Source organism: Schistocerca americana, chromosome 7 (genome assembly GCF_021461395.2).
Source record: "Schistocerca americana isolate TAMUIC-IGC-003095 chromosome 7, iqSchAmer2.1, whole genome shotgun sequence".
Taxonomy (NCBI): Eukaryota; Metazoa; Arthropoda; class Insecta; order Orthoptera; family Acrididae; genus Schistocerca; species Schistocerca americana.
In genome coordinates, this window is record NC_060125.1 from 146,995,226 (window position 1) to 147,016,615 (window position 21,390).

The 21,390-nt window shown below is 43.9% G+C and overlaps 1 protein-coding gene across 2 annotated transcripts in view; it reads left to right on the forward strand.

The window, feature by feature from the left end:
- The first annotated feature begins 3,515 nt into the window (after positions 1 to 3,515).
- LOC124622620 (cholinesterase 1-like) overlaps positions 3,516 to 21,390 on the forward strand; it is a 207,293-nt gene continuing 189,418 nt past the window's right edge. Inside the window, exon 1 of one of the 2 annotated variants that reach the window (XM_047148387.1) lies at positions 3,516 to 3,631. In XM_047148387.1, coding sequence (XP_047004343.1) covers positions 3,578 to 3,631 — 54 coding nt within the window. In that variant the 5' untranslated portion in view covers positions 3,516 to 3,577. The remainder of the gene's footprint in view (positions 3,632 to 21,390) is intronic. The other variant, XM_047148388.1, reaches the window with a different exon arrangement.

Consider the following 21,390-nt stretch of genomic DNA (forward strand, 5'->3'; position numbering starts at 1 on the left):
AGTTGTGATCTGTTTCACCTGACAGGTTAGCGTTCAAGTGCAGATAGTTCTTCGGATTATCTGTCGTGTCTGTTGACACCTGATAGCTTGGGGTTGAGTGTTCCCATCCCTTTTCAGTGTTACTAATGATGCCAGTCCGCGATTTTTCCTACACAGCTTTCAACATCTGAGACATTCCCGCTCTTAGTTCTGTCTTCTGTACCTTCATCGCTTCCTCGATCACGTCTACATAACCTTCGTGTTCCTGGACTACCTTCTGTGCCAGGGTACTGCGTTGGTCTATCGTACTAGCCTTGGCTCTGCTCTATCTTCCTTATTGTCTTTATCTACACTTTCTTGCTCCTTTCTCATAAAGTATTTAATCTTACGCTACCTAGTTGCAATGACAGGTCTTACACCTGTTCAGGTGTACTTTCGTACGCTATTTGGAACTCGTCAACGATATCTGCGAGTGTATTAGTATTCTTGCACACTTGCGACTGTTCCTGCTGCATTTTTGTCTGAGCCTCAGATGCTTGCTTCACCTTTTCTGCGAACTGTTCTTGTGTCTCACCTACTGATTACACTTTTTGACTCAAATTATTTACTGGGTGATCAAAAAGTCAGTATAAATTTGAAAAGTGAATAAATCACGGAATAATGTAGATAGAGAGCTACAAATTGACACACATGCTTGGAATGACATGGAGTTTTATTATAACCAAAAAAATACAAACGTTCAAAAAATGTCCGACAGATGGCGCTTCATCTGATCAGAATAGCAATAATTAGCATAACACAGTAAGACAAAGCAAAGGTGGTGTTCTTTACAGGAAATGCTCAATATTGCCACCATCATTCCTCAACAATAGCTGTAGTCGAGGAATAATGTTGTGAACAGCACTGTAAAGCATGTCCGGAGTTATCGTGAGGCATTGGCGTCGGATGTTGTCTTTAAGCATCTCTAGAGATGTCGGTCGATCACGATACACTTGCGACTTCAGGTAACCCCGAAGCCAATAATCGCACGGACTGAGGTCTGGGGACCTGGGAGGCCAAGCATGACGAAAATGGCGGCTGAGCACACGGTCATCACCAAACGACGCGCGCAAGAGATCTTTCACGCGTCTAGCAATATGAGGTTTTTTTTGTTCTAATAAAACCCCTTGTCATTCCAAGCATGTGTGCCAATTTTTACCTCTCTATCTACATTATTCCGTGGTTTATTAAGTTTTCAAATTTATACTGACTTTTTGATGACCCGGTATATCTTGTGAGAAATCAGTGAGCAATTGTCTTTCTTTTTTTTTTTTTTTTTTTTAGATCTTTCCCCTTAGTTACAAGTTTACCCGATAGTTCATTTGAAAAATCAGAATGTAAATCTTTTGCCAAGGCATTGAACTGTTGTGTTTTGTCAGTTTTGAAAGCATCAAGAGTTTGCTTTTGCTATTCAAGTAACTCCTTTTGTGTGTCGTCTGTTGTTTTGTAAAATCATCAAATTTTTCTTCGCTGGTTTGTTTAAGTGCTTGATTTTGCTAAATGTTTGTTTTTGCTCTTCCTTAAACTCGTTCTTGAAAACATTGAAGCTTTGTTTAAATAAGTGTTAAAACACTTACATCGTGATCGGGGTTTCCAGTGCGCGCAATGCATCCTGTGCAATCACGTTTGCATTAGGCGTAAGTGTGGCAGGCAAAGATTGATTTAACGAGTCCACGCTGACGCGCGTTCCATTTTCACCAGAGGAAAAAATACTACCCGGAGAAAATTGTGACCCTGTTTTAGCTACTGTCATCATCGCATTATTTCGAATGATAATGTTGCTATCATCTGTGTCCATGTAATTCAAAAACGTAATTAATCTTCGTCATTGCGAGCGACATGTTCAGTTACGAGTTCATTTGTTACCACGTCCATGTCGGCGGGGTGACATCTTGTGCCTGGCTATCCGGCAATGGGCTTGCAACGATGTGCCTATCTTGTGTACTCATTTTTTGATAATATTACAAAAGAACAAAATAAATGAATACTTTTTAAATGAAATATTATGTTTGTAATAGTGAAGATACCACTACGAAATCTGTTCAGTGCTGCCTTACTAATATGTATCAAAATACATCGTCGGTGTAACTCTATTGCATGCACGCATTTCTCTCCCTAAAATCAACTTTCTGTCCAAATGTCTACGTATTTTACGAGGATTCTTCAATTTGGGAACTGGTTTAGGAAAGGTACTACGACCGGTATTGGCAGAGCCCAGTCATGCATGCAATGCACCGTGAATTTTCCTATCTTTTCGTTGGCTTTTTCGCTCCTTCCGGAATTAATTCTCCAATTGATTATGTTTAATCTTTTGCGTATCGTGTGATTTCCATCCTCGTTGCGATAATATAATATTCCATTCATGAAACAGAGAAAGACAACAAATAATATAATACAAAATTTACAAAATGGTGTAATTATTGTAAATTATATCAAACTATATAGGAAAACACAATCCCTCGATAACTCGCTGCAGTCGAGTCGACTGACGAAAAAAACAAACGAATAACGAGTGGGGTGACTGGCGTGGCCGGCGCGGCTGGCGTTGCGGGCGACCCAGCAAGTAGAGGGGGTGGGGGGGGGGGGGGGGGGGTGTATCCGCCACTGACCGAGCTACGTGCTAATCTCCACATCCCAATGCAACGAGAACTTTCATTTTGAAATGGATCTATCCGGAGAAGAAGACGAAGAAAGAATAGCAGACGCAACCACGCCGGCATTGTTGTACATCTTTGAGAAGACGAGGTAAATATCAAGCCACACACCAAAACTCAAAGGAATTAATCATCAAATAATCCGCACGCATCCATACCTGCGTACATTTCTGGACTTACAACTTCTGGTGCGGATAAATGTGCATTAGCATATCTACATTTGCTCTAAACAATTCACATTATTTCTCTGCCTAACCGCTCTATTTAGCGAGCTATACTAGAAAGTCGCCAGCGAGAGAAGCAAGTGGACATAATGATATGCTTCGTCAGTGTAAGTCTGTTTACCTGTTCATTCCACCCCCCCCCCCCCCCCTCCCCCACAACTTTCCGTCGTCTTCACTAGGTGAAGACGACGCAACTTTGTTACTACGCGGTTGTGCTGTAGCGAAAAATACAAATAGTTGTATCCTGCAAAGGCAAAAATACAATAATAAAATTTAGTCATGAGTAACACATTTCGAACAAGGAGCTGTTTAACTCCATAATGATTATTGACGTTTCTGGTGCTTATAAAATCTGTACTCTTCAGAGGAAGTTGATAACACGGAGTGAAAAACTGCTCAGACGATTTAAGAACAGCTTAAGTACCGGCAACATAAGCCCACGGTAGTGAAATATTATCAGCTGCCGTAAACGATGGTGCACTTTCTGATAAGGTTATCTGAAGACCACGTGGCTTTCCGAAGTTCTGTAGCCCTCTGATCACGTAATTAAATGTAATGTGTTTGAACTGCCATCATAGCTTCAAGGCAAAGATAACTGATTTGCTTTATATGCGTGCGTTGGAGACACAGCAGTCACTGACACCTTCTCCTGTCTTCAACCCACTTGGCACGCATCCAGCCATGATCGGATACGCTGCAGTGTTCGGACTTTTGACAGCCCTCTGCGTTTATGCGGTGAGCCAGAGAATGTTTGTGTATTTACAAAATAAGATATCTGTCCAAGTATGCGGTGAAATTTTTCGTTCAATCTCACGGAAACTACGTTTCATTGTTGTGTTTTACTTTGATGTATCCAAGGGTACGTTCTTTCACTACAGCCAGACTGTAAAGGTTAACGAAAAATGTTCCAGAGAACAGTGCTACAGGTACCGCATTATCTGAACACTGTGTTACCAGGCCCGAAGTCTGTATCACTTATACTGGACCGATCACACAACTGCGGTCTGATAAAAGTTGTCAGCGTTTGTCCATGCATTACAGAAATTGAAAATGTATTTTGTGTCCAGCCTGAAGATAAATCCGTAGAATCATTGTATTCTAATTTTTTTTTATCACAGTGGTGTCATTCTCCACAGGTATTTCATGTAAGAGTTCAAGGATTATAGGACTGGCAATGGACGCTCGTGTGCGACACATACTTGACGTTAGTATTTAAGAGCACTTCACTGCTGCCTATGAACAACACTATCATGGCTACGTGCAGCTCAACTACCACTTTGACCCAAAGTCGTCATTTATATGTTGAATATTTTCAGCATCTGTCTTATCCTGCAGTTTTTAACCTCTACAGTTCCCTCTACTACAAAGGAAGTAATTCATTGACGTCTTAGCACCTCCTACCATACTGTCTATTCTTCTTGTCGTTGTTTTCCACTTTTCTTCCACGACGATTCTCGTTCCTCATCTTACCAATCCATCTAACTTTGAACATCGTTCTATAGCACCACATCCCAAATGCTTCGATTATTTTCTCTTCTGCATTTTCCACAATTCATGATTCACTTACATTCAGTGTTGTGTCTTAAACATGTATTCCCAGAAATTTCTCCTTCAAACAAAGGCCTCTTATTGGTCCTAGCAGACTTTTTCTAGCGAGTAATGTCCTATAATGTTAATCTGCTTCTTATATCCTCCTTGATCAGTCCGTCACACGTAATTTATCTTCCCAGGTAGCAGAATTCCTTCAATTCAGCCACTTCATGTTTCCCAATTTTGATGTTAAGTTTATCGCTGATTTTATTTATGCATTTCCTCACTACTTTCGTCCATCCTTAGTTTGCTCTCAGTCTGTATTTTGTGCTCATAAGACTATTCGTATCGTTCAACAGATCCTGCAATTCTTCCTTTCACTCACTGAGAACAGCAAGTCTTATCATTAATTTCCTTTCATCCTGGGTTCTAAATCAACTCCTGCAATTTACTTTTATTACCGTCACTGTTTTTTCGATGTACAAGCTCAACAGGGGGGGACACAGATACAGTGTATTGCATACTTTTTCGTCCGCGCACTTCTTTCTTGGCCTTCTATCATTATTTTTCCATCTTGGTTCCCATACATACTCGTATCGTACATGAAGGGTCTTTCTCTGTAGCTTATCTTTATTTTATGAAGACAAATACGTGGCACCGTTATACATAGTGAAAAGCTTTCTCTAAGTCTACAAATTATACGAACGTGTCTTAACTTTTCTCAAGAAACTAAGCAAAACTGAAGCCAGAACTGCCGGCTAGTGCATTTGTCTTTTCTAAAGTCAAACTTATCGTCATTGATAGATTCTCATATTTCTTTTCCATTCGTATGTATACTCTTTCTTCCAGAGTCTTGAAAGCATGAGCTGTGAAGCTAATTGTACGACTGTTCTCGCGTTTATCTGCTCTTTCTATCTTCGAGATCGAGTGATTGAAGGTATGTCACTAATGTCATTGACTTCACAGGCATATTAATCTATTCGTTCTGCTTGATTTGATCGCACGCCTGCCAAAGCTCTGTCAATACCGGCTTCTCATACTGTAAAGGGTTGCTCTTGTGACTCAGATAATGTACCGTGGAAGTGTCAGCCAAATAAACGGTTCCTGTTATCTGTAAACCCTACAATACTGGGAAGTGGACACAATAAAAGTAAACAGTTACGATTAAGAAGCTGTGATTCTGGCAAAAGTCACTAAACGATGCGCATCTACTCTGCAATATGGTCATATATAACAACTAGTGTACTCTACTTTCATTAAGGTTCTTAAATTTCTTACTTACTTATTTGATGTTCTGGCCCATGTAAGATTTGTCTCACAATGGCTCTTCAGAAAGAAAATGCAACAGATAACTTTAGTTTAATCAATTCATTCAACCAAAGAATCGAAATATGATGCACAATTTTGCTGGCAAATTTGTTTAGGGAACATGTCTGTAATATAAGAAACCATGATTCTTTTAAACCCTCAATCCAAAAGATTTTTAGATCAAACAAGTTGGTTCGGACCCAACATACACAACAAAATGTTGTTGTAGTTGTGGTCTTCAGTCCTGAGACTGGTTTGATGCAGGTCTCCATGCTACTCTATCCTGTGCAAGTCTCTTCATCTCCAAGTACCTACTGCAGCCTACATCCTTCTGAATCTGCTTAGTGTATTCATCTCTTGGTCTCCCTCTACGATTTTTACCCTCCACGCTGCCCTTCAGTACTAAATTGGTGACCCCTTGATGCCTCAGAACATGTCCTACCAACCGATCCCTTCTTCTAGTCAAGTTGTGCCACAAACTCATCTTCTCCCAAATTCTATTCAATACCTCCTCATTAGTTATGTGATCTACCCATCTAATCTACAGCATTCTTCTGTAGCACCACATTTCGAAAGCTTCTATTCTCTTCTTGTCTAAACTATGTATAGTCCATGTTTCGCTTCCATACATGGCTACACTCCATACAAATTCTTTCAGAAACGACTTCCTGACACTTAAATCAATACTCTATGTTAACAAATTTCGCTTCTTCAGAAACGCTTTCCTTGCCACTGCCAGTCTACATTTTATATCCTCTCTACTTCGACCATCATCAGTTATTTTGGCCCCCAAATAGCAAAACTCCTTTACTACTTTAAGTGTCTCATTTCCTAATTTAATTCCCGCAGCATCACCCGGCTTAATTCGACTACATTCCATTATCCTCGTTTTGCTTTTGTTGATGTTCATCTTATACCCTCCTTTCAAGACACTGTCCATTCCGTTCAACTGCTCTTCCAAGTCCTTTGCTGTCTCTGACAGAATTACAATGTCATCGGCGAACCTAAAGGTTTTTATTTCTTCTCCATGGGTTTTAATACCTACTCCGAACCTTTCTTTCGTTTCCTTTACTGCTTGCTCAATATACAGATTGAATAGCATCGGGGAGAGCCTACAACCCTTTCTCACTCCCTTCCCAACCACTGCTTCCCTTTCATGTCCCTCGACTCTTATAACTGCCATCTGCTTTCTGTACAAATTGTAAATAGCCTATCACTCCCTGTATTTTACCCCTGCCACCTTCAGAATTTGAAAGAGAGTATTCCAGTCAACATTGTCAAAAGCTTTCTCTAAGTCCACAAATGCTAGAAATGTAGGTTTGGCTTTCCTTAATCTAGCTTCTAAGATAAGTCGTAGGGTCAGTATTGCCTCACGTGTTCCAACATTTCTACGGAATCCAAACTGATCTTTCCTGAGATCGGCTTCTACCAGTTTTTCCATTCGTCTGTAAAGAATTCGCGTTAGTATTTTGCAGCTGTGACTTATTAAACTGATAATTCGGTAATTTTCACATCTGTCAACACCTGCTTTCTTTGGGATTGGATATTCTCCTTGAGGTCTGTCTCATACATCTTGCTCACCAGATGGTAGAATTTTGTCAGGACTGGCTCTCCGCCGGCTGTCAGTAGTTCTAATGGAATGTTGTCTACTCCTGGGGCCTTGTTTCGACTTCGGTCTTTCAATGCTCTGTCAAACTCTTCACGCAGTATCATATTTCCCATTTCATCTTCATCTACCTCCTCTTCCATTTCCATAATATTGTCCTCAAGAACATCGCCCCTGTATAGACCCTCTATATACTCCTTCCACCTTTCTGCTTTCCCTTCTATGCTTAGAATTGGGTTTCCATTCATGCAAGTGGTTCTCTTTTCTCCAAAGGTCTCTTTAATTTTCCTGTAGGCAGTATCTATCTTACCCCTCACGAGATAAGCCTCTACATCCTTACATTTGTCCTCTAGCCATCCCTGCTTAGCCATTTTGCGCTTCCTGTCGATCTCATTTTTTAGACGTTTGTACTCCTTTTTGCCTGCTTCACTTGCTGCATTTTTGTATTTTCTCCTTTCATCAATTAAATTCAGTATCTCTTCTGTTACCCAAGGATTTCTACTAGCCCTCGTCTTTTTACCTACTTGATCCTCTGCTGCCTTCACTATTTCATTCCTCAAAGCTACCCTTTCTTCTTCTGCTGTATTTCTTTCCCCCATTCCTGTCAGTTGTTTCCTTATGCTCTCCCTGAAACTCTGTACAACCTCTGATTCTTTCAGTTTATCCAGGCCCCATCTCCTTAAATTCCCACCTTTCTGCAGTTTCTTCAGTTTTAATCTACAGTTCATAACCAATAGACTGTGGTCAGAGTCCACATCTGCCCCTGGAAATGTCTTACAATTTAAAATCTGGTTCCTAAATCCCTGTCTTACCATTATACACTCCTGGAAATTGAAATAAGAACACCGTGAATTCATTGTCCCAGGAAGGGGAAACTTTATTGACACATTCCTGGGGTCAGATACATCACATGATCACACTGACAGAACCACAGGCACATAGACACAGGCAACAGAGCATGCACAATGTCGGCACTAGTACAGTGTATATCCACCTTTCGCAGCAATGCAGGCTGCTATTCTCCCATGGAGACGATCGTAGAGATGCTGGATGTAGTCCTGTGGAACGGCTTGCCATGCCATTTCCACCTGGCGCCTCAGTTGGACCAGCGTTCGTGCTGGACGTGCAGACCGCGTGAGACGACGCTTCATCCAGTCCCAAACATGCTCAATGGGGGACAGATCCGGAGATCTTGCTGGCCAGGGTAGTTGACTTACACCTTCTAGAGCACGTTGGGTGGCACGGGATACATGCGGACGTGCATTGTCCTGTTGGAACAGCAAGTTCCCTTGCCGGTCTAGGAATAGTAGAACGATGGGTTCGATGACGGTTTGGATGTACCGTGCACTATTCAGTGTCCCCTCGACGATCACCAGTGGTGTACGGCCAGTGTAGAAGATCGCTCCCCACACCACGATGCCGGGTGTTGGCCCTGTGTGCCTCGGTCGTATGCAGTCCTGATTGTGGCGCTCACCTGCACGGCGCCAAACACGCATACGACCATCATTGGCACCAAGGCAGAAGCGACTCTCATCGCTGAAGACGACACGTCTCCATTCGTCCCTCCATTCACGCCTGTCGCGACACCACTGGAGGCGGGCTGCACGATGTTGGGGCGTGAGCGGAAGACGGCCTAACGGTGCGCGGGACCGTAGCCCAGCTTCATGGAGACGGTTGCGAATGGTCCTCGCCGATACCCCAGGAGCAACAGTGTCCCTAATTTGCTGGGAAGTGGCGGTGCGGTCCCCTACGGCACTGCGTAGGATCCTACGGTCTTGGCGTGCATCCGTGCGTCGCTACGGTCCGGTCCCAGGTCGACGGGCACGTGCACCTTCCGCCGACCACTGGCAACAACATCGATGTACTGTGGAGACCTCACGCCCCACGTGTTGAGCAATTCGGCGGTACGTCCACCCGGCCTCCCGCATGCCCACTATACGCCCTCGCTCAAAGTCCGTCAACTGCACATACGGTTCACGTCCACGCTGTCGCGGCATGCTACCAGTGTTAAAGACTGCGATGGAGCTCCGTATGCCACGGCAAACTGGCTGGCACTGACGGCGGCGGTGCACAAATGCTGCGCAGCTAGCGCCATTCGACGGCCAACACCGCGGTTCCTGGTGTGTCCGCTGTGCCGTGCGTGTGATCATTGCTTGTACAGCCCTCTCGCAGTGTCCGGAGCAAGTATGGTGGGTCTGACACACCGGTGTCAATGTGTTCTTTTTTCCATTTCCAGGAGTGTATAATCTATCTGAAACCTTTTAGTATCTCTGGGGTTCTTCCATGTATACAACCTTCTTTCATGATTCTTGAACCAAGTGTTAGCTATGATTAAGTTATGCTCTGTGCAAAATTCTACCAGGCGGCTTCCTCTTTCATTTCTTAGCCCCAATCCATATTCACCTACTACGTTTCCTTCTCTTCCTTTTCCTACTGTCGAATTCCAGTCACCTATGACTATTAAATTTTCATCTCCCTTCACTACCTGAATAATTTCTTTTATCTCATCATACATTTCATCAACTTCATCATCTGCAGAGCTAGTTGCCATATAAACTGGTACTACTGTAGTATGCGTGGGCGTCGTATCTATCTTAGCCTCAATAATGCGTTCACTATGCTGTTTGTAGTAGATTACCCGCACTCCTATTTTTTTAATTCATTATTAAACCTACTCCTGCATTACCCCTATTTGATTTTGTTTTTATAACCCTGTATTCATCTGACCAAAAGTCTTGTTCCTCCTGCCACCGAACTTCACTAATTCCCACTATATTAACTTTAACCTATCCATTTCCCTTTTTAAATTTTCTAACCTACCTGCCCGATTAAGGGATCTGACGTTCCACGCTCCGATTCGTAGAATGCCAGTTTTCTTTCTCCTGATAACGATATCCTCTTGAGTAGTCCCCGCCCGGAGATCCGAATGGGGGACTATTTTACCTCCGGAATATTTTACCCAAGAGGACGCCATCATCATTTAATCATACACAACGAAGCACACTCATAAACATACTATATTGATACAGTCCGTACTTCATATGAACATTAAATTAAATTTATCAGAGCACCAAACTGAGTAGTGATAGGGTTTAGCTGGGATAAAGAAAGCACGCTTGAATAAGGATAACAATCTCGTAATATGCAGTCGTTAATACCTGAAAAACTAGAAATAAACATCGTTTACCACCACTGACAACTACTACGAAGCCCAGAACATATCCAAGTGAGAAATATAGCTCAACACTGAGCAGATCGCGAAACACAGAAAAATTAATGAAATTCCACAAAGTAACCGTAATGAAACATAAACCCTGCCATGTCGTCATTCGTTGTGTTTCGGGAAAGAAACAACAGAGGACTGTAACTCTTTGTACTCTGCTCTGAGAGCCGGCCGCGGTGGCCGCGCGGTTCTAGGCGCTCCAGTCCGGAGCCGCGCTGCTGCTACGGTCGCAGGTTCGAATCCTGCCTCGGGCATGGGTGTGTGTGATGTCCTTAGGTTAGTTAGGTTTAACTAGTTCTAAGTTCTAGGGGACTAATGACCTCAGCAGTTGAGTCCCATAGTGCTCAGAGCCATTTGAACCACCTGCTCTGAGAGACACATGGTCGAACACACTTCTATGCATACAAAGATGCCATGTCGTTTCCTTTTCTTTTTGTCCCCAAACCCCAACAAGTATTCCTAGAAATTTCTCCTTCAAACGGCCTCTTATTGGTCCTAGCAGACTTTACCCACAAGTTACACAACTAGAATAGGATGAAATGATGATTCGGCCATGTAAGTGTTCATTCCACTCCGCAAATTACGACCTATCCAATGATTCATAAGGAACTGCAATCCACTGTGCTATGAGTAACATGTGGTTGAGCACGCTGTGATTCACACAAAGAAAATCCATCTCTTTCCGAGAGAAAGATCACCTTACAGTTGGAAACTTCCCTAGACATCACTGTGCACTGAAGGTGCAAGCATTTACTGGAAGGTAATAAGGAATGGACATAAGCCTGCTATAGTCCAAGTGGCCTTGTACCCGAGCAAAGTCATGTGCTTATAACCCCATAAAACTCAGGAAAAACGTAAAATTCTTCCTCATTCTTAAAGCAATTGTATTTATTGAATTTATCTTGCACATTGGGAAAGATTCTGTATCACTAACTATGTGGGAGAGTAAAATTTCTTTATACTGTGCCATACATGGTCCCAACTCACACAAACAGAAGGTGAAAATGGTGATCAATCCACACATGAAATTTCTCCTAGACTGATTAATATTGTTCCACCTTAACTTCTAAAAGACTGAAAAAATAGTTATATGTTACTAAATTGCTCCAATATCTCCACCCACGGACTGTCTCTTCTTACACAGTTCTTACGGTGAAGAAATATCTAGCGCAGCCCCGGCGCTAACTAATTCTACTAATCCTGTGTGTGTGTGTGTGTGTGTGTGTGTGTGTGTGTGTGTGTGTGTGTGTGCGTGCGTGCGTACGTGTATGAGGGGAGGAGGGGAACACTCTAGAAATGCGTATGTTACTCACTTGCCAACATAACTCTGTCTACCTGTTATATACCTGCTCTGATGGACACATGAAAAGGATAACAGACGTCTGTAATTCATGTATAATTATTTTTCCGCAGCCCACATTACTCACTCAAGATTACTAAAATGAATGATAATTTGACTTTAAAAAGAAATTAAAATTAATCACAGGAAAGAAAATGTTAAAATTAACTGGAGCAGACGATCATTGTTGATAATGGATGCATCTTTGTTGGAGGCCATATTTCTAGAAAAGAGCTATAAAACCTGCAAAATATTACATATTTTAGTAGCACCATCAGTTTTGTGGAGCCGGTATATGTTATTTATGAGCGAAACGGAATCATAGCTTGGAGACTGTGGTCAGATCATTTAAAGTTCCGCGACTACAGTCAAGTTTGCAAAACACTTTGCGATGACCGGCAGTTCATCTCAGGGACGCTGTAGCAATCTGCAAATGAGTAAATGGCTGAATACTTATTTTATACGGCCATTGCATCTTCACGTCACGACCCGTTAAGCTCGTATTGGTCGGTGGCTGTAACAATGATGGATTAAAACATTCCGCGTATCATACGTCTATTAGGAGAACTGTTCAAATGAGAACTCACGTCACTTAACTAATTTACATTAATTTGTTTGCAGTTGGTTCTAAAGTTAATACATGACAATTACATCACATTTGCCTGCAGAAAACAAAGATTAATTAATGACAGACATGGAACGCAGCTGCAGTGCTTTCTATCAGTATAAGGTCTAACACACCAAAGAGAGAGATCCGAGAACGACCGCTCTTCGCTTACTTTCTAAAACAAAAAAATGTATTAAAGTCGATCGCAATCAGCCAAAGGCTGGTTCCCGCTACGTCTTTGAAATATTATTTATGAAATAGTAATTATATTTCACAAATTTCGTTTACACAAGTTATTCAGGTTTGAAGTTATTTACAGTAAATAAATACATATGCACGTTTTTGTGTTTTCCGTCGTTTTTGCGACGTTAAATTTACATGATATTACATGGTTCTGTCCATGTAATGCTTCAGACACTTATAAAATCATTTGTTGGACTATGGGTACGGTACTGTCTTTACTTCTGTAGTAGCACCAAATGTTGTGACTTAGCAGACACGTTATTTATTTCTTCACAGTTCCAAAAAGCACAACACACATACACATTATAATTGCGACATCAAAGTAGATACTGTCAACCAAGAATATAACGGATCAGAAATCATGTCCAGCTGAGTTCAGTGAAACACCACTCAAATGTTGTACGGAACACATTATCAGTCCTGTTCTGATGACCGCAAGTAAATCTGTAATCACTACGTTGACACTGCAGTGACAGTACATGGGTGGTTGTTGTTGTTGTTGTTGTTGTGGTCTTCAGTCCTCAGACTGGTTTGATGCAGCTCTCCATGCTACTCAATCCTGTGCAAGTCTCTTCATCTCCCAGTACCTACTGCAGCCTACATCCTTCTGAATCTGCTTAGTGTATTCATCTCTTGGTCTACCTCTACGATTTTTAGCCTCCACCCTGCCCTCCAATACTAAATTGGCGATCCCTCGATGTCTCAGAACATGTCCTAACAACCGATCCTTTCTTCTAGTCAAGTTGTGCCACAAATCCTCTTCTCCCCAATTCTATTCAATACCTCCTAATTAGTTATGTGATCTACCCATCTAATCTTCAGCATTCTTCTGTAGTACCACATTTCGAAAGCGTCTATTCTCTTCTTGTCTAAACTATTTATCGTCCACGTTTCACATCCATACATGGCTACACTCCATACAAATACTTTCAGAAACGAGTTCCTGACCTTTAAATCTATACTCGATGTTAACAAATTTTTCTTCTACAGAAACGCTTTCCTTGCCGTTGCCAGTCTACATTTTATATCCTCTCTACTTCGACTATGATCAGTTATTTTGATCCCCAAATTGCAAAACCCCTTTACTATTTTAAGTGTCTCATTTCCTAATCTAATTCCCTCAGCATTACCCGACTTAATTCGACTACATTCCATTATCCTCGTTTTGCTTTTGTTGATGTTCATCTTATACCCTCCTTTCAAGACACTGTACATTCCGTTCAACTGCTCTTCCAAGTCCTTTGCTGTCTCTAGGCAGACAACAAAGGACGGAATGGGAATGGCAACAGGCAGTAAGGTATTTAAGCCTCAGAGCTGATAAACGAAAGATTGGTCAGAGCAACCAAAGTATGGCACAATTAAAGATGTTGTCCAATGTGGAGATAAATCGGTATATTCGGGTTCCTAACTAGCTGAGAACGACTCTAGTACCAAAACTGAAGCATTAAAAATGACAGTAGACAAAATATTTGTTGAGAATTGGTCTCCAGGAATTTTTGACCATGTTAATTACTTATTTCATTTAAACACTGCAGAAGTCAAAACGATGAGTTTTGTATCGCGAAAAAATCTAACTCATTAAGAAACGTTTTCTGATGTATTACTGTTTCATTTGTTGATACTCTACCTTTCATAATTCAGTGTCAAAAATAAATATCACCTTCAGTGCTGTCATGTTTGTCTGAAGACGCAAAATTAAGGGCTTTCTGTTTTCCAGAAGCGTGGAGAATCATTTGCGGAGCGCATTGAAGTTCATTTCGACAGATTTTCGACGTATATTCTTTCTTCTACGTTTTGAACAGTCGAATATTTCTCCAAATTATTTTTTGAGACCACACAACGATTTCATGTTTGGAAAGGAATTGATGCCTTACTTTACAATCAGTTATCGAATTTTTAAGAATGTAGTTATATCCAGTCGATGTCTCTAGATCTATTGTCCGGCTCTACGATGGAACGAACACTCTTAATTTTTAAGGATTTTTGTAGATTGACAGAAATCAACTGCAATTTGCTACACAGTTGACTTTTAAGCAACACGGCAGTCTCTTTCGTTGTGGCCTTGACTGTGGTAGCAGATAAACAGGATTAATGTACGTCACTATGTATGTTTATCTGTTGCTCTTCGTTTTCTCATTACTTCTTTTTGCTTTGGTTTAGTATTTATAGATAACAAAACACATGAAAAAGCCGTTCTCGTTTGCGTAGTTACACTGTAGATATCTATTAACGCCGTAACTGTATAAATATAAATCAAATTTTACACTACTTGAGCTTAACGACATACTGCAGCTGCCATGCAAGTGTGGCGAATCACCATAATAATGACTAGAGGTTAATTTTTACAGGTTTTCACGAAACAAATTGGATCTACTTTATCAGATTGTTCGAAACATAACACTGAGAAAAGAGGGTGGTGATAAGACACTGAACTCCCGTTCGAGACGATGGTTGTTCATATTCGCGTTCAGTCATGCAAATTAAGGTTTTCCGTGATTTCCCTAACTCGCCTGAATTAAATCCTACGACGGTTGCTTTCAGGATTGCCAGACGATTTCTTACTCCTTTCTTCCAATTTCCGAACGTGTTCGCTAGCTCTAATAAACACGTCGTCAACGGGACACTTATCTCTAATATCCCTTCCTTCGAAACATATTGTTCTATCGTAAATAAGTCTTTCATTGCGCTCTTTTATTTTCTTATTCATTTTTCGATAAGTGTATTGATTAAAACAACAATAGTTAAGATTTGATTAAATAGTACTACAGGATTTGTATTCAGGTAGAAGAGGCCAGAGCAAGTTACTGGTAAACCATTTTTAATAAATTAGTTTTGGAGACAGTTTGATATTCTTTGCATGTATTAAAATGATCTCTTATTGTATGATACATAGTTGAAAATTTTTTTGGCATAATAGAATCACAATTATTTTGATAATATTAGAAGGTAATACGAAAACGTCACCAAGCCCACTACCGAGGCAAGGTTACTTTAACTACAGGGCAGGAAAACAACAGTACTTGTAAAAGTTCTGTTGTGTACATAGTTCCGCGTAGTCAGTGCGTACACAACTTTCCCACTAGAGCGCGCCCCGCCAAACACAACAGCGCAGGCGCAGCGCTCGTCCGTCTCCGCATTACGAGATGGCGCTGTCTTAGAGATGGACCACATTCTGCTTCCGCCGATCCGCGTATTAATATGTAACGCAGCCAATAAGATTGCTGCTAACGTAGAACCTTTTCTCTTCGCGAATCACACTCGCGCAGTGATACCTGAACGCTCGAGGTATTATAACGAGTGTACAGACCTCCGATTAGTTAGTCTGCATTAGTCTGCATTAGTCTACATTTGTCTGTAGTCAAGTTTCAGTCTGCGCCTAATAAGATTACCGTATTCCTGTACATAGCCATGAAGATATATATGAATAGACACTTTGTCAGGTATCAGAGATATGTGAGAATAAGATTAATGTACCAAGATCAAAGGAACTTCAGATTGTCAGTTGTAAACATCATCCAGAATCAAGTTACCTAATGTCTATATTTTTTTTATTATTTTAATAAATGTGTGTGAAAATTCATCAAGTTCTGTTTGAAGTGGGTCACCGTCAATCTGCTACTCTAAGTGTGCAAGTGGCATTTCTATCGTCTGACCTAACAGCAGAAGATACACACGCCATGATAAGACCTCAAGACATATTGCTGACACTCGCCTACTTCGTTAGAGCGACAAGTCTAATAATCTGATGGTGTGTGTACAGAAGGTCTTACAGTACGCACACCACAAGTTCTTTAATCTTTTATTGTTGGAAAGTGTAAGACAGCATTTTAATTAGTTAAGCATTTCTATATTTATTTTATTGAACAGTAAATATTGAAAGAATTATGAAAACTGATTTAACTCTACATCACTGTCTGCATCAACAGAGATCATACACAAAATTTCCTCCTTCATTGTCTCAGCCTTTCTCATCCCAACATGTGTGGTATTTTCACTCAATTCAGTCTTCTTGTTAAGGATCACACAGCACTGAAGTACACTGTCTATGGATGTTTTAGTTGTTGTTTCAAGAGTTTTTGTTTCACATTGTGTGCTTCCTTATCACCCCACATCACGTTGTGAAAACATTTACATTATGTTTCTGTGACTTTTTCGTTTTTTCACACATGGACTTTCTGCAGGTAATGACTTAAAATCTAAAATACTTCGGCAACGTTTTGCCTTAATGCAAGAGGGATTTGTTGGTTATGGTTCTTCATGTTGCTCTACCTGATGTTCACCAGAAGATCAATTACAAGTTTCTGTGGGTTGGCCTTTAGTTGCTGCAGAATGTTGAAGGTCGTGGTTATTCAAATTGTTCCAACAAATTTTCATTAGAAGCTTAATCAGGACTTTCTGTGGGTTGGCCTTTGGGTGTTCCAACCTGAGGAGGAGCATTTTCAGTTTTGGCATTGTCGTAACCAGAACATGATCCGAGGTTTTCACTGCAAAAAATAATTCCCATTAAACACAAAGCAATCATAACGTCCGATTTCGCATTCATTGCATTAGCGATCGTAGCTGCTTTGAATTAGTCAACTTTCCAATCGGCTACGTTAAAAGTAATTTTTGTAATAGGATTAACAGGAATAGACATAAATAAACAGTGACTATGAAACACATATTGTCTGCTTTGTCATGTACAACAAAGAATAACCCAATACATTATTAGTTATTTCGCGAAATGTTATGTCTAATGTCTACAAAGCCGTAATACGTCCTGCAGTGTACACAAAAATTACCAAACGCACGCTGAACTGATGACAGTAGTTTCACTAAGCGAGTTTCTACTGCCTGACAGAGTGAAGCATTTGTATTGTCTGTACGATAGCGTTACATACAAGGGTCACTCCAAAAGAAATGCACACTATTTTTGTAAAAATAAAGTTTTCATTTTGCATGTGTGAAAGTTTTGCAGCGTGTAGATACATCCTTCCCGTTTGTTTTCAAACTTAGTTCAACCTGTTCTCGTGAATGGCGCCGTCACAGCATTTCTTAAAGATGGTTGCTACACTTGACGTTCGTGAATCTAGAGGGTTGGATCCCCTCCTTCGAAAGCGTCAGATTGCAAAGCCTGGGCTACTCTCAGGGTGGAATCTCCGTCTTCGAAGATTGTGTGTGTGTGTCTGTCTGTCTGTCTGTCTGCCCGTCTGCCCGCTGCTGTCGCTGCTCGTTCGTCCGTCCGTCCGCCTGCTGGCTGTCCATCGCCGTCGTCGCAACCGCTGCCGCTGCCGCCGCCGCCGCCGCCTGCTGTTCGTTCGTCTGTTCGCCGCCGCCGACGCAGCCGACGCCGCCTGCTGTTCGCCGCTGCCCATCGCCGACGCCGACGCCGCCTGCTGCACGTCCGTCTGTCCGTCGCCGTTCGTCTGCAATGAGTACTCCCACCTCCACCGTCATCTACACCTCCCCCTCCCCATCTCCCACAGTCACTTCCTGGAGTGCCGCCTCTGGCCTCCCTCCTTCCACCTCCCCTTCCCTTCCTCCACTTACCCACCCCCCTATCTCCTCCCCTGCTGTATACCCACACCTCTACACCCTTCCTCCAGCCTCCACACCCTCAACAGCTCCCACTACTACCCCCGCCCTCACGTACGCCTCTGTTGCCGCCTCTGCTGCCGCCCCTCAGGTGGTTGGCTTCCCCTCTCTCACCGACCCCGTCGCATCGTCTTCTGCATCTCCCGCACGCATCACGTTACGCCCAGCCACCATCGCCATCACTGAACCTGCTGCTTCTCCCGGTGCCTCCACTACGCCACAGGGATCTGCCACCCGCCACCTCCCTCTCCTCCCCGTCCCTCTCCCCTCCTCCCAGCCTCCAGTCTCCAAAAAACCCCAAAAGCGCGTCCTTACCGACTCTGCTCCCGCCACTTCCCACAAAAAATCAACGCCACCTCCCCCTCCCCCTGCCGTCACCATGGACACCACCCCTCCTCCTGCCACCCCTACCTTGGCCCCCACCCTCCACACCTTTGTCCTGTCAACTCCCGATCCTAAGTTCCTCGACGCTCGTACCCTCACCAAGGAAATACGAGAGTACTTACCTGGTGCTCCCATCTCCCAACTCATTCCCCGCAGGGACTCAGTCCTTATCAAGTCCCCGTCCCCATCATTTCACACAGACCTCCTGCGAAAACTCCCACGAGTTATGTTTGGCCCCCACACCTCTCTGACACCCTTCGTTTCCGCTTCCACTCCTCGTCAGCCCCAGCCTCCCCGTCGCCCCCCCACCTACACCGCTGTGATCACCAAGCTCAGCCCGGTGATCACAGAGGATGAAGTGTTGGTAGAACTGAACTCCCACCCAGACTTGGAAATCCGCTCTGCCCGCCGTATCCACAATGCCTCTGGTCCCACCTACCTCATGCGGGTATTCTCAGAGTCCGCCCCGTCCATAGACCATCTCCTCACCCAGGGTGCCCTGATATACCACCGTCGCCACCCTGTTGAATCCTCCAAATCCCCTCCCCAATCCTACCGTTGCCAACGGTGCCTGATGTACAATGACCACCTGACTCCCAACTGCAAAAACCCCCCCAACTGTCCCCATTGCAAGGCCTCCCACTTTCTCAAGAACTGCCCCAACCTCGCTGCTCCTCCTTCCTGTAATACCTGCAATGGCCCCCATCCCACATACTCCCACAAGTGTAAAGCTAAACCCCCTCCAGCCACCCCTGAACTTACAGTCCCAGTTCGTCCCGTTGATCCTCCTGTCCATCCTAACAATTCCCTCCGTCCACCCCCCACAGCCGAGGACATCATCCGGTTCATTACCGTTGTACTCCAAAACATTCACCCTTTTCAGCGCCCGCACACCTTCCAACAAATATCCCTTGCTGCTCGCTCTGTTTTCCACCTGAACACCTTCGCCACTTACTCCCACAACCAAGCCCACTTCACCTTCACCCGCCTTGACACCCTCGTTTAAGTCTCTTCCCTTCCCTCTCTTCCCCCCCACCTTCCCGTCATGGCACGACACGAGTCTCGCATCCTCTTCCAGAACATTCGCTCCTTCCGCTCCAACAAATACCTCCTCATGCACACCCTCTCCCACCACCAGGTCGACACCTTCCTCTTGAACGAAACCTTTCTCCAGCCCCACCATTCTATCCGCACCTCCCCCTATATCCTCCACCGCACTGATGCTCCTGGTCCTCGTGCGCAGGGTGGAGTCGCGATTGGCCACCTTAAGCATATCCCCTTCCGGCCACAACCTCTCCTCAATGACCCCACTGAACACCTTATCCTTAGCGTCTTCTTCCCCCCCCCTCACCATTACCTGTGCCACCATCTATGTCCGCTCCACTGCTCCTCTTCCTTATGACTTCATCTCACACATTGACCACACCTTCTCCACCTATGTGATTGCCGCCGACCTCAACATCCATAGCCGCACTCCTGCTGCCCTTCGGCGGTGGCATCAGTTCCTCTCCACAATCCAGGGTGACCTTGTTCCCATTCCCCAGCACACCTGACCCGAAAGTAACACCACCCCCGATGTTGTCATTGCCTCCGCCAACCTCCTTGGGCGTATCACTGTCGCCGTCCTTGACCCCACAGGTAGCGATCACCTCCCTGTCCTTCTCACCATAACGTCTGCAAACCGCCCCCCTCCGGCTCCGCAACCTGCACCCCCTCCCAAGGTCGTCCATGACTATCGCCGTGCCAACTGGGATGCCTACCGGGACTCCATCTCCACCCAGGTCGAAAGCCACCCTCTTACCTATCGCCATCCTGACGACATCATCCGCGCCTCGTCCTTCCTTCAGACGGTAATTACTGACGCCGTGGAGGCCCATGTTCCTACTAAAACCATCCACCCACACTGTCCCACTCTCCCGCCGCGGGCTGTCCTCCTCCTCTGTGAATCCCGCCGCCTCTATCGCTCCTTCCTCCGCACTCGTGACAGGGATACACTCCAACGCCACCGGCAAGTACAGCGACACGTACGGAACCTTATTACAGCAACGAAACGCCGGGACTGGCGCCAGACCTGCACACGACTCAATGCCACCCTCCCTATCAACTCCTCCAAGTACTGGTCTGCCTTCCATCGTCTTACTGGTTCCCTTTCCGCTCCCCACTACCCCCTTCTCCATAACGATCGCCCCCTTCCAGACAACCTCAGTAAGGCCAACCACTTCGCTTCCCACCTTTCCGAGGTCTTCTCCATCCCCGATGATCCCCACTTTGATTATTCTCTTTTCCCCACCGTCATGGAACGTGCTGATACCTCAGTCGCTCCACTTGCTCCTAGTCTCCAGTACTTGGGGCAGTTGCCCCCCTCCGACGTCAACACTCCCATCACAGCACAAGACATTAAACTTCTCCTCCAGTCCAAATGCAACACGGCCCCTGGTCACGACTGTGTCACCTACCGTCACCTTCGAGAAAGCCCCTATTCCTTCCTAACTGTCCTCACCCATCTCTGTAATGTCATCCTCTCTACTGGCTTCTACCCTGACCTGTGGTAGACCTCCCGTGTCCTCCTCTTCCTCAAACCCAACAAACCCCCTTCTGCCGCCTCTTCCTATCGTCCCATCTGCCTCACCTCCGTCTTCAGTAAAGTCCTTGAATCCATCCTCTCCCACCGTATCCATCG